General features: G+C 37.5%; 3 protein-coding genes across 3 annotated transcripts; 2 read left to right on the top strand and 1 right to left on the bottom strand.

Moving 5' to 3' along the window:
- Positions 1-7,565: 7,565 nt before the first annotated feature.
- On the top strand, positions 7,566-9,116 carry GCG54_00006532 (uncharacterized protein; the record flags this gene model as incomplete). The annotated part of the gene is made up of 1 exon (XM_045406532.1): positions 7,566-9,116. The coding sequence occupies one exon, from the start codon at positions 7,566-7,568 to the stop codon at positions 9,114-9,116; it is 1,551 nt and encodes a 516-aa protein (XP_045267824.1).
- A 701-nt stretch (positions 9,117-9,817) lies between these two features.
- Positions 9,818-10,196, bottom strand: GCG54_00006531 (uncharacterized protein; the record flags this gene model as incomplete). The annotated part of the gene is made up of 3 exons (XM_045406531.1): positions 9,818-9,823; positions 9,890-10,009; positions 10,080-10,196. 3 exons carry the CDS (start codon positions 10,194-10,196, stop codon positions 9,818-9,820), a joined length of 243 nt encoding a protein of 80 aa, XP_045267823.1.
- A 3,988-nt stretch (positions 10,197-14,184) lies between these two features.
- On the top strand, positions 14,185-14,509 carry GCG54_00006530 (uncharacterized protein; the record flags this gene model as incomplete). Its single annotated transcript, XM_045406530.1, has 2 exons — positions 14,185-14,245; positions 14,304-14,509. The coding sequence occupies 2 exons, from the start codon at positions 14,185-14,187 to the stop codon at positions 14,507-14,509; spliced, it is 267 nt and encodes an 88-aa protein (XP_045267822.1).
- Between the last annotated feature and the right edge of the window lie 57 nt (positions 14,510-14,566).

Raw genomic sequence — 14,566 nt, 5'->3', positions numbered from 1 at the left:
TTTAAGTTATAGGAGATTAATCTTAAGAATACCTTTAAGGTAATAGGATTACTCTTCTACTTAATAGCTAAAAGGATATTAATTAAATATAATAGAGATATAATCTTTAAAAAAAATAAAGTAGTAGTAGTTAAAGATCTAAGCTTTTTAGATAATCTAATATTTATAGGTTTTATACTTACTAAATAGTTACTTATAGAGAAAATCTAATATAATCTTTTAGAAGAAATAATTAATAATAATCTTTCTATTATAGCTTTAGCTTTCTATATCTTTATTAAGACTAAAGAATATACTTAGAAGTTTAATAAGCTAGCTATAAGTAAAGTTTATAATAATTAAAATAGAATAACTAGAATTAACTATAGTAATACTAAGGATTTTATATAAGATCTTTACTTAACTTTTAATAAACTAAATAGTTTTAGTATAAGCTTATTAACTATAGCCCTCACTTATAGACTTATTTAAGGTTTTAGATATTTTAATTAAGTTAAAGTAGACTTTATAGAGAATAACTTTATTATAAGGATTTAAAACTATAATAACTTCTTATAAGAACTTAGAAACTTAAGTAAAAAGGAATAATATAAATAAGTCTTTTAAAGTATTAAAGCTCTACTAAATAAGAAGAAGTTTACTATAAAGAAGTAAACTTAAACTTCTAAGTCTAAGAGTATAGAACTATAAGATTTATATATTTCCTATAATATTAAGTATCCTAAGATTCTCTATAGATATAAAATATATAACTATTACTATAGAAAGATAATATTATACTTAGATAAATATAATAATTATTCCCTCAAATATTATAAGTATTATACTTTAATATATAATAAATTTAAGTATATTAATAAACTACTAATAACTTAGTAATTAATAATATAAGTATCTATTTTAGTATTTACCTTAGAAAGCTAAACCTAAGATAGTATCTTTAGAAACTCTAGTATTAAATAGGATATTAACTAATAATCTAAGGTTTTTATAGATACCTTATTAGTCTAAGCTTAGAAGAGGACCTTTTTACTATTCCTAGTAGAAGATTTTAGAGTATTTAGTTTATACTTTAACCCTTAACTTCTAACTAAAAATCTATATAAAATTATATATATATAGGGAGTTAAGAAGTAACTAATAAAAGAATTTATATACTCTAGCTATAGTTTTATTAATTAAGCTATAGATATAGAGACTAATAGTTTCTTTATATATAGTACTATTAAGGAAGTTAATAAAGAAGAAAATAATAATTAGGAAGTATAACTAAGTTAATATATTATATCTATAGCTTTAATTAGGAGGATAGACTCCTTTATACTAGATATTAATACTAGTAGATATATTCTTAATAATCTCTCTATCTTTAAGAAACTTTAAAATCTCCTTTAAGGATTAACTATAAACTATATAAGTAGAAAGGACTAAATTAACTAAGCTATTAATATAATTAGAGTAATTACTACTAAGCTAAGTAGTAAAAAGACTACTTTTTAACTATATAATACTCTCTATAAACCTTATAATATAGTATAAATTATTAGTACTAATCTTCTTTAGAAAATAGGTATCTATTTTAATAGTTTAGATAATACCTTAGTTTATAAAAATATATCTAAAGCTATTATTAACTTTAAATAGGATATATAAGTCTTTTAGCTTTAGATCTATCCTTCTAACTAAGGTAATAAATTTAGCTCTCTTAAGCTAAATTACTAAACTTTTTATACTTATTTAAAGTATCTATTTAGAGAAGTAACTATTACTACTATAAAAGATACTAATATAAACCTCTTTAGAATACCTCCTATAGGATATAAGTATTATATCTACTTTATAGTAAAATTAATATAATAACCTAGTAATAGATAATAAGAATAACTAATTTAAGTTTTTTAGAGGTTTTAGATTAACTTCTTAGAATTAATACTATAAAACTTTAGAGGTATTACTTATAGCTTTTATATTATAGAAGCTTTTTTAAATTATAAATAGTTCTAAGTATTTAAATTAAAGAAAAATATAACTATTTAGTTATAAAACTAGTTTCTAAGAAAGATTATAGTAATAAATAGTATTATTTACTTCTCTAAAGTTATTATAGATAATAATATAGCTCTTCTTAAAGTAATAGAGCTTTTTATTTAAGAATAAGGTTTTATCTTAGAAATAATAGTACCTTACTCTTATTAGTAGAATAAGAGAGTAGAAAGCTTTAATAAAGCTATATAGTAAAAAGTATAAATAATATATATAGAAACTAACCTTCCTAAATCTTTCTAACCTTAATTAATAAAAACTTCTATAGAAATTAGTAATCTATTATCTAATAATAAGGGTAATATTAATTCTTATAAGAAACTAATAAATACCTTTAATATATCTCCTACTATAAGAAAACTATATATATACTATCTCTATTACTAAGGTTACTAAATTTATATCTATATTTACTTAGATAGTTATCTATATATAAAAAGGTAAAAAATAAAGTTTAAAGCTAAGTTTAAAAGATTTATAAGATATAATAGCTTCTATAGTAATATCTTCTATATTCTTATTAAAAAGATTAATAATATTTAGTAAATAAGAGATATAATATTTAAAGAAAATAAAAGAAAGCTCCCCCTAGTTAAATTTAATAATTTATAGCTAAGAAAAGAGGTTAAGCTAGAAACCTATAAGTATAGTAATAAACTACTAACTATAACTTATAAAGCTAAGTCTTAGCTTTATAATTTAAATATAAGGTTATATTATTATCTTTATTCTACTAAATAAGAACTACTATAAGAGGAGGTAGATAATTTATACCTAAAAGAAACTTAAAAATTAAAAGGTAATAATAAATAAGAATAAGAAGATAAGCCTCTTTAAGAATAAAAAGAAGTTAGTAAAAAGGGAGGTAGTTTACTAACTTTAGATCTAAAACTATATATATTAGTATTAGATATTAGTACTATAAATATATAGGTATAATTAATACTAAAAGAAGTTTCTCCCTTATAGTAAAATAATTAATATATTCCTCTAGAGTAATATTCTCTTATTACTCTTTTAGAATAGAGATCTCCTATTACTCCTTAATAATAATAACTATTAGAGGATACTCTATAATAATAAGGCTCTCTTAGTATTTCACCTTAAACTCCTTAACTAATATGAGGAAGATAGAGGGAAAAACTAAGGGGTAGTAGTAAGGGCTCTATCCTTATAAGATTACTAAGAGTAATTACTTCTTTTTCTATTTAAATAACTTAAATACTTAGAACCTAAGTACTATATAATATAAAGAAGTTTAATAGGGAATTTAATAAAATAGAGGCTATAGAGATTAACTTAATTAATAATAAAATAGACTAAAAACTAGTTACTTTTACTTTCTTAGTATTTAACCTATTATAAGCCTTTAATTTAGAGATTTACTTACTTATAACCTTTAGGAAGTAAGAGGTAATAAAAGAAAGACCTCTAAAGTTAGCTATCTTTAATACTATAAAGACTTAAATTAATAACTTATAAGGGATAGAATACTAATAGCTTAAAAAGCTTTTAGATAACCTTAAATATCTCCTAAGTAAATAGGTATATAATAAAAAGGTTACTATAGATAGAAGATTTAATAAAATTAGAGTAAGATAGGTTATCTATAGTAACTTTTAAAATAAAGATAATAAGATAGTTTATATTACTATTACTAATCTTATTACTCTATAAGTCTTTTTACTAATTATAGTACTTAAAGATCTAAAACTTTACTAAGTTAATATAGTTATAACCTTCCTAAATACCTTTATAGGAGATTATAATATCTTTATTACTTAACCTTATAGGTTTAATAATAGATCTAACTAGTTCTATAGATTAAAAAGAGCTCTCTATAAGTTAAGAGAATCCCTTCTTCTCTAATATAAATAAATTATTACTATCCTTAAGTAATTAGGGTTTAATCTACTCCTAAAAGAACTTTATATTCTTATTAATAAGGATAGTATTATAATATTACTTTATATTAATAATATACTTATTACTATACTTAATATTAAATAAGTTAATAATTTTAAAAATAACTTATATAACTTCTTCTAGATTAAAGATTTAAGTAAAGTATAATAGTTTCTTAGGTTTAAGATTATTTACTACTAGAAAATAAAATAACTCTAGATCTTATAAACTAAATATATTAATAATATACTAATAGAGAAGGGTATTACTAGATATAACTAAGTTTCCTACCCCCTTAGTAATACTTAATTATTAGAGATTATAAAATAATAAAAAATGCCTACTAAGATATATAAATATTAAAGTAATTTAAGTAAATTATAGTAAATTATAAATAATATATAATTAGATATTATAATACTTATAGGTAGAACTACTAAAGATTAATAATATACCTCTAAAAAGTATAATAAACTACTAAGATTAATATAGAGATATCTCTATAGCTTATAATAACTAGCACTCTACCTTAGTAGTCTAAGTTATTCTATTAATAACCTTAAATTATTAGTATTTTATAACACTAACTAGTCTAATTATAAAAAAATAGGTAAGTTAATAGCTAGCTATATAGTTATATATAGAGGAGCACTAATTATTTAAAAATTAGTACTATAATTATTTATAGCTATATTAACCTATAAGGCTAAATAGATAAATCTAATACCTAGAGGGAAAGCTCTACTATATATTATAAATCTCTTTAAAAGGATAAATATCTCTATTTAACTACCCCTCTAAGTATATATAGATTCTATAAATACCCTTAATAATTACTTATTAAGTAAATAGTTATTTAAACTATATTATATTAAAATTAAATATTACTAGATTATTAATAATATTAATAATAGAGATTTTAAGATTAATTATATCTTAACTTATAAAATAGTTATTAATAGCCTCACTAAACTACTAGTAGTAGAGAAGTATTATAATTTTATTAGAATACTAAGTTTATCTAAATTACTTATAACTAATAATAAATCCTAATTTAAGGATAATATCTTAAAACTTAATCTTAATTAAGTTTTATATATTTATTTATTTCTTTTATATATAATAACTTTATTTTTTTATATCTTACTAACTAATTAATTTTTATAGTTAGAGATCGGAAGAGCACACGTNCCTTAATTTACTCTTTTTAATAGTTAAATTACTAACTATAAAAGTCTCTTATATAAGAAGTTATCTAATAATAAAGGTTTAGAAAGTAATTAAAGATTTTAATTTTACTAAGTTATAAGTTTATTACTAAATTAGATATCTTAGTTAATATTTATTTATATTAAAATATAATAATACTAATTACTAAAAGAGATATAAGCCTAAGTTTAACTTACTTAATTTTAATTAGATCTTAAAAGTATAAGTTAGAATAAAAGTAAAAAGAGAACTAAACTTTATAGTATCTTCTAATAATTATCTTAGTTAATTAAGTTTATATAAAATATTAATATATCTTAAAACTAACTCTTATAAGAATCTATAAACTCTACTTATTTTAAAGTATTAAACTTAATTATAGAATATAGAACTTATATTATTTAATTAATATTAAGGAGTTAACTAAACCTAATTACTATAAATCTAATTTAAACTTAAAACTTTAGGGTTAAATTATTAGCTTTTTTAATTTAAATCTATATAATCTAAAAGTAACTAAATTACTAAACTATATAACTTAAATTTATATTAAAGTTATTTTAAAGTTAGTGAGGGTTTTATATTATAATTAGTATATAACTAAGAGTTAGAGGTTAGAAGTATTTTAGGAAGTAAAATAGAATAATAAAATTAATATAAAAAGGAAGGTATAGGGGGATAGCTAGGAATAAAGCTAATAGTTATATAATTAATCTAATTATTATTTTAGGATAGGAATAGTTTTATAGGGCGTAGGAGGCGTTAGCTAAAAGGGGGGTATGAGATAGTAGTTAGCTAGGCCTAGGCCTAAGGCCCGAACCCTAGCCTGAATCCCACCTTTATATAAGGGATCAGCTACACCACTTTGTAGCCAGGCGCGCCTGGCGCTCGTAGCTAGATTAATTAAGCCACTTCACGCACATTTGAACCATGTGGCTTGAACATCGCCTCCCAGCAAGACGTCTTAACCTCGCCAGTTCCTGTATATGATATGCCTAATGAATGCCTCTTCACACAGTTGCCAGGTCGTGTAACTCACGCGAAACTATCGAAATACCACAAGCCGTGATACAGGCCTCCAGAAATCATGTCTTCGCGTATTCTTGGCCTACTTGTTTCTGTTCAATGTTGGGGTTGCTGTTCAACCACCTCTGACGCCTGGGTAGCTCTTAACGAGGTCACCGCTTAGCGTTCAAGCAGCGTGTAGCACTCCTGGATTACGGTACTTTGTATGATTAAATGACATCTCTGAAGAAATTCATGGTTTCGTTGTTTTCGTGATGAAACCCTCAACCCATGAGATTGGCTTCCAGCTTGATAATGAAGTTTCTAATAAAAAGCACTTTGAGCGCATATCAAACTTGCAGAATGGCTTTTCATTGGTCTATAATGACGCGTAGTATTCCACTTTACTGCATTTCATCGAGAAAGCGAACCAATCAATCAATGACACGCTCGTTCGCCAAGTGCTTATTCCATCTTCATTAAAGTGATCAGGCTGGCACGCCTTAACTTCTCCCTCAATTCGTGAACTACAACCTGTCCATCAGCCTCTCTTCAGCTCACCGAATGAGATGGATCTTGTTACTCGAGAATCCTCCGCCTCCTTCGGCGAAACTACCGCCACGACCAATGACAACGTACCCGATACGTGGGCTGAAAGATATCTCGCAGCTGATGGCGATGATGTCGGAGCCGATTCAGATCTTGTTCAAGAGGTTGATAAGGATGAGATCGACCATCAGAGAATCAAAATCGAGATACAGAGGCTCGCACATGCGATGAACATCATGGACGGATTTTGCGGCAAGTGTCGAGATCTGTTGCAACACTGGCCAGACCTATCGATCGGAGGTTGGACTTTGATGCAAGGACGCTCCTTCAGTAGCGTTTGCGAGATCGAAGCGGCAGCCAGTACTGGATGCGAATTGTGTGCCCTTATCCATTGGAGATTAGTTCATGCGGGACTATTACTTACCTTTCGGAGGATCGAATTGCGGCTCAGAGCATTCGGTCACAATGGCTTCATGTCCTTGGCCATTCAGAACTGGGGCGAGGGGCCTTTCAAACCGCATATTATATGGTTAAACTTTCCAGGGAGGGAGGCCACTCACTGCAATAATCCTGGCGCTCAACCTACTAAGTTCTACTCGGATTTGACGCAACCATCATGTAAGCACACAATATCGCCTTACTCGAGAATCCATTAATACGTGCTTGGGCTAATAGACATAGATTCGTCCTGGCAAGAGAGCCGTGACGCATACGACCTTGCTAGAATGTGGCTACGTGAATGTGATGCCTCTCACAGAATCTGTCTCAATCAAAAAAAGTATGAATGCCCTGCAAGGCTACTCTTTTTTGACTGCGATTACGCCAGAGTGGTGCACACTGAAGCCCTCAACACCATGCCGCAATACGCTACACTGAGCTATTGCTGGGGTCTCAGGCCATTTTTGAGCCTGACTCAAAATACGATGAGGTCTTTTCTGGAAGGTATTTCTGTCAGCGATCTGCCACAAGCGTTCCGAGATGCTATTCATGTGGCGAAGCAACTAGGACTTTCATACATCTGGATCGACGCTCTCTGCATCATTCAACATGATCCCAAAGATTGGTCCATAGAATCCAGCCGCATGAGATCTGTCTACGGCAATAGCTATGTCAACCTCGCCGCGTCCTCCGCGATCAATGTTGACGAGGGCTTCTTCTCGAAAACAGAGCGCTACAAGTACTATAGTGGTGGTCTCTACGCTCGAGTCCGCACAAATGAGTTTAGCGCAGTCCGCAATTTCTATGGTGATACCGTGTATGATGAATCCTTCACGTACACGCATTTGGCAACTCGAGCCTGGACTCTACAGGAAAGGCTTCTTCCCGCCCGCACAATCTACTTTGGCAATACTGGTATTTTCTGGGAATGCAGGTCCGGCTTCCGATCAGAGTTCCTTCCGCCTGGGATTAGAGGTCTAGCCAGATCACACCTCGTCTGTCCGGAAGACCGAGCTTGGAAATGGCGTGACATTGTCTCCCAGTATTCTCGCGCTCAACTTACAGATCCTGAGGATCATCTACCCGCTTTGGCCGGCATTGCTCGACGTCAACACGAGGTCACTGGTCACCAATACCTCGCAGGCATGTGGAGAGAGTCTCTTGTCACCGAACTTGTGTGGGCAGTTATTGGACGTCGAAGAAGGCCAGCTTGGAGAGCTCCCTCTTGGTCATGGATATCCGTCGACAGCCCAATATTGGCATGGGGATGGGACATCGACTTTAAGGATCATCGCGTCGACATGCAACAATACATCAGCGTAACCGATGCATGGACTACGCTGTCTAGCCCGGATTGTTTCGGCAAAGTGAGTGACGGCTTGCTTTCGCTAGCGTGCTCCGTTCTTATGCAAGCCCGCCTTCTTGGGGCTGCCAAATTCGAGGAAATATCCGACGAAGACGAGACTTATCACTACCAATTTGTCAGCGTCAATGGAGCGAAAGAAAGATTCCATGTCTTTATAGACGCATTGGGCGACGAGGGGGACTGCGATGAGGTCTACTTGCTCCCGATTTACGGTGGATCATGGGGTTCCAGGCGGGCACGGACGCGACCTCGGAGCGAGGGAGAACCAAATGGCGATATGAAGGAGCACGAATTCGATGAGAAAAACGCATCAGATGACCTGGAAGAAGAATGGGAAGATCAGCTGACAATCTGCGGCCTTGTTCTCCGAGCCTGTGGTCAGAAAACTGGTGATGGGGGTCGTTTTTGTCGTCTTGGGTCATTCAATCTGAGAAATTTTGACACATACCCAAATGTTGATGAAGACCCAGAGAGAGACTACTATGAGGAGTTCATTCAAGCGTTAGACGGAAGAGGACATGAATCAGTTGATGCCAAACGTCCAAATGAACCAATGGACAACGGTTATGTTCAGCGAAACTTGAATATCACAGTTGAGTAAGGGTGTAGTAGTGGTAGTCATGATGTTCCATGGGGCAACGTCAGAGAAGAGGTCTACGATTTCTCCCCTGAGAATCTGCGGTGCAGCGCGATATCGAAACTCAGATGAAGTACACTGTTGCCGCCTTTGAAATTGGACGTCTTCAACTTGCCTCTCCTCCGTACCGGAAGGTCTTTGCCTAGGCCCACACATCACAACCAGCCCGAGCCGTTTTGTTTCGGGTACCTCCCGGCTTCCAAGAGCTGCCCACCACCGCTGAGCGTTATCACAAACGTGGACACCCCATACCCAACTTACATAAAGCTTCGCAAAGCGGCCTTGTCTTTGAAGCACGCTAAGCAATGATGCTAAGAGCTTCAACGAGGCAGGAGCTAAGTCTTGACGTACTATGACAAACAATACCTTCAATATCAGCGGCTGCGCCGTTCAGTAGGGCATATGACTGTGGTTGGTCGTCGAAGAGGTTGCAAATCACAGAAAAATTAGGGAGAGCAGTGAACTGCATGTTGTCGGGGTCGCACCTCCCTCGAGGATCAAGATGGATTCCATCGAGCTGTGATAAGACATGACTGTTGCCACGCTGGACGGAATTCTCTCTAGCAAAATGGTAGATTGAGCGGGGATGGCCTGTGTCTGGCTGGTATCTCATTTATGTACATATTGCCCCGCTCGATCAATTGCTTCATGAACATGCGCCTTGCCTACTCCTAGTAACACTGTTCAAAAACGTCAGTGATGTTGCAAACTTGGGATTAAGAAGAGACATGACTTACGCAGCCCTCAAATCCGCCATCGCCGCAAGCGGAACCTTCGTCATAGGACATTAAGCAGTCGCCTCGCCAGGTGTGACGGTCACCGCCCTCTGCCTCGCTACAGCAGAAAGTGTTGCGGTCCTAATAGAAAATCACATGTCAGTAAATCCAGGTGCAATCAGATGTATGCCATGTTCTTGTAAAAACATACAGGGTACAGGGCCTTGCAGCTCAGATGCCACGCTTCCTTGCCATAGTCGGTGCACCACCACGCATTGGCGGATCCAAGCAAGAGAGAACCGACGGAAAGGACAGCAGCGAGCTTCATGTTGGCCAGGTATGCGAGCGATAGTTGAAAAACGAAAGACGGAGCGGTTGGTTGCTGAAACTGGTGACGACTGCAGAGGTGAGCAGTTCTTGTTGGTTAGTATATGTATGTTGTAGATCTTAGCTCATGACTCAAGCATGGCGGTCTCGCTTGAACGCATTGAATAACGGGCATCTTCTCCTGGTTAGCCCCGTAGGGGTTATGACGAGTCAGAGACCACTCACCGCAAGACTTAAATTCAATGCCCGCCCCAATCAATATGGCTGAGACTTCGAGCAGATGCCCTTTAAAGATTTCCCTCAATAGCGGCATGCAGCTATTCACAGAACACGGTGACATTGTCGTTATCTATACAAAAGATCAACGGAAGACTGTGGTTTAGACTGCTCCGGGTCGCGGATTGACTTGATTCCCTTCGGGCTGTCAAGACTTTTGGAACACTGAATAGGAAAATCAAAGAAGCGCCTGCTCAAGCTGAGGTTCTGTCAAGCCTTGCGCAACCCTTGTTCTATCCCGCAGAAGCGCATGTCAAGGCGGCAGGCGATCGGACAAACCGCAACCTTAAGAAGCGGACCGTGGTGGATGGAAAGTCATCATGATCTGCAGATCCACTCATCTCTTTCCCTCTTTATCCTGTTATAGCAACTTGCGGCTAACCGCCCTGATGAGTACGTCATCCCGTGCTACCACGTGACCCGGAACAGGACAATTGAACACTTAAAACCACCGCAATCAAGAACGTTTGATTTTTTTTTTTCTCCTGGCATTCAACTCTGCTTGTTCTGCATCTAGATGCTTGTGTAGGATTTGCTTTTGGAGTCATGTCGGGAGCCGACGGGATACTTTCTGCTGCTATTATTACGCCGACGTTCGATCCCCATGTCGAACAAGAGAGCTATGCCAGAACAGGAAGCTGAGGCCCAGAACACCCCACTGTTTCACAACCTAGCACCACCACACAGCCAGCCCGGAAATAATCACAGGTGTTGCATCTAAATCATTAATCGGCCAAGAATAACGGATTACTCGTAGATCGTATCCGGAACCGCGGGGAAACTTTACCAGAGGCTTAAAATCGTAGGCTTCTGCCGCAACTGTCCATGCCGAAGCCAGACGACTACCGCCTGTGGCCTAAATTTTCACCACATCGTGCCTGAGACTGGTCGCTGTTGTTCACGTAATTGTCCTCCCGGCAGCTCCATTGACTTCAAGGGGTACTCGATAAGTACCGTGGCAACTATAAGGTACAGTATGCTGCTAGCGTAAGATTTCCCTGGGAATTTTGTCTCCGGGAGTCTTCAAAAACGGGAACCCGGGCTCCCGTCCATAATCAACGCCGTTCATCTGTTGTCACGGCCCAGAGGTGAGTTGAAGTGACGGTGTCCGTCCAATGCTCCGATCTCGGGTAGATCCCGGTGTATTGGGTACGCATGTCCAGGCGTTCCTCGGAGCCCGCCGGACCATCCTCATGATGGCACCTAAATTTTGATGGTACTGCGCTGTGAGTTGACAGCAGCAATTGACTGAACATGTGCTAAACTCTCTGCTTCTATCAACTAAACGTACAGCCTAGTGCCATCAAAACTTTTGCCGGGAAGCCATCGATAACTGACTATCCCGCCGGACAATATCCCCGTCGCAGCTTGTGTCTCTTCGCGAAGGCGGCCGAAGTGTCCGTAAAGTGGATTTTCCAACTACTCGTATGTCGTACAGACAAAGAATAAAGTTTTCTCAGAGTCCGCGAGAGCCTAGAATTGGAGAGGAAACAAATTACACAGCGAATGGATCGGCCAAACCATAAGGCTAGCGTCTGCTGTATGACTCTCGTGATACTCCAATTTTTCCCCTTTCGGGGACGAGTCAACCACTCATTGGATGCAGTCGCACTACGACGAGTCAGTGCAGTGGGCACTCCATCTCAAAAAGTTCGCGGGCAGCGGGGTACTGTTCGGCCGATCTCGCAGATGCTGTGATGCGATGGTTGAAAGATGGGCCCGTTATGCGTTCATGGCCAGTAGGCTTTTGTTGCTGGAGAGATACGATGAGAGGTGTCGGACATATTCACAACGCCGCATTATATGCTAGAATTGCCGGGTGAGGACGCAATACTTCAGCCGTGATTGGTGCATTCGTGGGATATGAGAAGGCAACCTTGAGGTTGAGGAAACCGTCGATGTCGGCTTTGCAGCAGAGGTCTGCCACTCTAAATGGTATGCAGACAAACGCACGTTGATTCTCAACAAAGAACTTACAAGTAAAGGTTCAAGAGAAACTTTAGATTACGCAACCTGTTTGTTTCGCAAATTCGAACAATTTGAACGTGCCCAAATCGGTGTCTCCGTCATCGCGCTTCTAAAGATCCGTCGAGGATCTGGCAGGAGAACAGGCTTTCTGAACTTTTGCATGTAAAGGTATAATCTAGCCCCTTCTGAACGGTAAGATCCATTGCCAGGTGTCCTTCAGGAATGAAACGGGAGCTTCAGGGATGCCAGCGTATCTCATGAGTTGTAGTCGGTATCGTTATACAAGTTTTACAACATCCGTGTTCATGACTCGGCCAGTGCTTTAGCATTGCTAATGATTGGCCTTTGGATTTCTATTATTGTCACATGCCAGCTAGCCATGTGGCTATAGTCACCAAAGTAGAGGACTAGAACTCCGACGAGATCAGCAACCTCTAAGGCTCTTGCCAGGCTACGCTCCTTGGGGTGTATGTGGCTTGTGTGAATACAAGTTACTCGACGAGTTCGACAAAATAGCTATAGTAAGGTTGTCTCTATTCAGATTTTGAGCATCGCCGAGGCAACAAAAATTCTGAGCGTCTCAAGATACGTCAAGCTAGGCTAACTCTCATATCCCAAAACTCCTCATATGCAAATAAGATCGCTGAGCGTTAGGAATCCCGCTAAAGATAACTATCCTGGGTTAAACAGAATGACCCGTGCTTCACCGGGGGCACAATACTCGATCAGTTCCTGACACAAGCGGACTTTGGGTGCGCCATCACGACCACGGCGGAAGTCTTACCCGCCCATCTTGAGCAAGTACCACAAACCACACAAAGCCCAGCCGGTAACGTTGCCGGTCGAGACACGCGACACCATCCCACGGGAGCCGCGGGGTGGGGAAGGGATGATTTTAAGCAGTGCGCCATTGGATGGCAGCTGTCAGAGCTGAGTAGTATAAGGCCATCGTCTGATGTTTCACAGGTTGCTGTAAGGGACATGAAACGCCGTGATGCAAGCTTATGACCACTAGGCTTCTCCGTCTCGCTTCCTGCTTGCCAGGTAAATCCCACCGGCGGGCCTGAGTCAGCAGTGTTCTCGTCCCCAGCTTGCGTCTGGCAGCTTGGTGGCACGGATCAGTTGACGGCACAGTCGTGGTAGCGGAAAGTCCAGGATGGGACGCTGTTACGTAGTGGATGTACTGCGAGGTCTTGGTCCTCGACGCCGGCGCCCGATAGTGTTGATTTCTGCAAGTCAACGCTGTCATAACAAAACACAACAGAGAGAAAATGACACCGAGGGAAAGAATTCACGGTGATCTGCCGCGGGAGCGCTTAAAGTCGCCCAGAGTTTGCGGGATGATCACCATGATTTACCGATAGCGAACTTTCTTTCAGCGTTCGACCCCACCCATAATGCGACGTCTTATTAGGCGTCGAGCTGACACCCACTGTAACGATCATCACGCGTCTCAGACTGTTTGAGGGAGGTGCGCTACCCCGGGTCACCTCGTAGTGGGCAGAAATAAGCTACAATTGAAGCTTAGAATGGGCGAATATAGGATGGCGAGGTGTTGGTGAGATGGGATATATAAAATGTCTTCAAGGCCATCAGTGGCACTTCTTGATCACTCAACTCATCAGCCCTTTCATCGCAATAGACTTGTTTTCAATCTCTTCAATTCTCTTAGTGCCCGGAGCATCTTTTAATATCCTCATCTCAATTACAGTTTTGAGTTACTCAACATTCCAAAATCCGCCATCATGCAAATCACCGCCGTCTTCCTCACTGTTGCTGCCTTCGCCATGGGCCATGCTGCCGCAGGTACGAAACTGAAAGCCATGCGCAAGATGAAGCTTGCTGACCCTGATCTTTCGCATAGCATCTGTCCCCCGCAACTTCATTGACGGCAAGGGAAGCGCTCTCTTCGGCAACGTAGGAAAGGCATGCAGCGTCGGCAGCAAGGATGGCGAGTGCGACCGCTTCGGCCGCTGTGTCCAGGAAATTCCTCCCAACGAGGTCTCTGTCCTCAACCAAGGCCAGACCGTGGATACTTGCACTGCCGGTGGACAAACAGGTACCCTGTAAAATACCCCTGTCAGGGACTTGAACGGGAAATTTGGGGCAGTGGGTTTTAGGGACAAA

This window comes from Colletotrichum gloeosporioides (genome assembly GCF_011800055.1).
Source record: "Colletotrichum gloeosporioides strain Lc1 chromosome Unknown consensus_19, whole genome shotgun sequence".
Taxonomy (NCBI): Eukaryota; Fungi; Ascomycota; class Sordariomycetes; order Glomerellales; family Glomerellaceae; genus Colletotrichum; species Colletotrichum gloeosporioides.
Note: the sequence above shows the minus strand (reverse complement) of the source record. Positions and strands in the feature narration are given on the sequence as shown.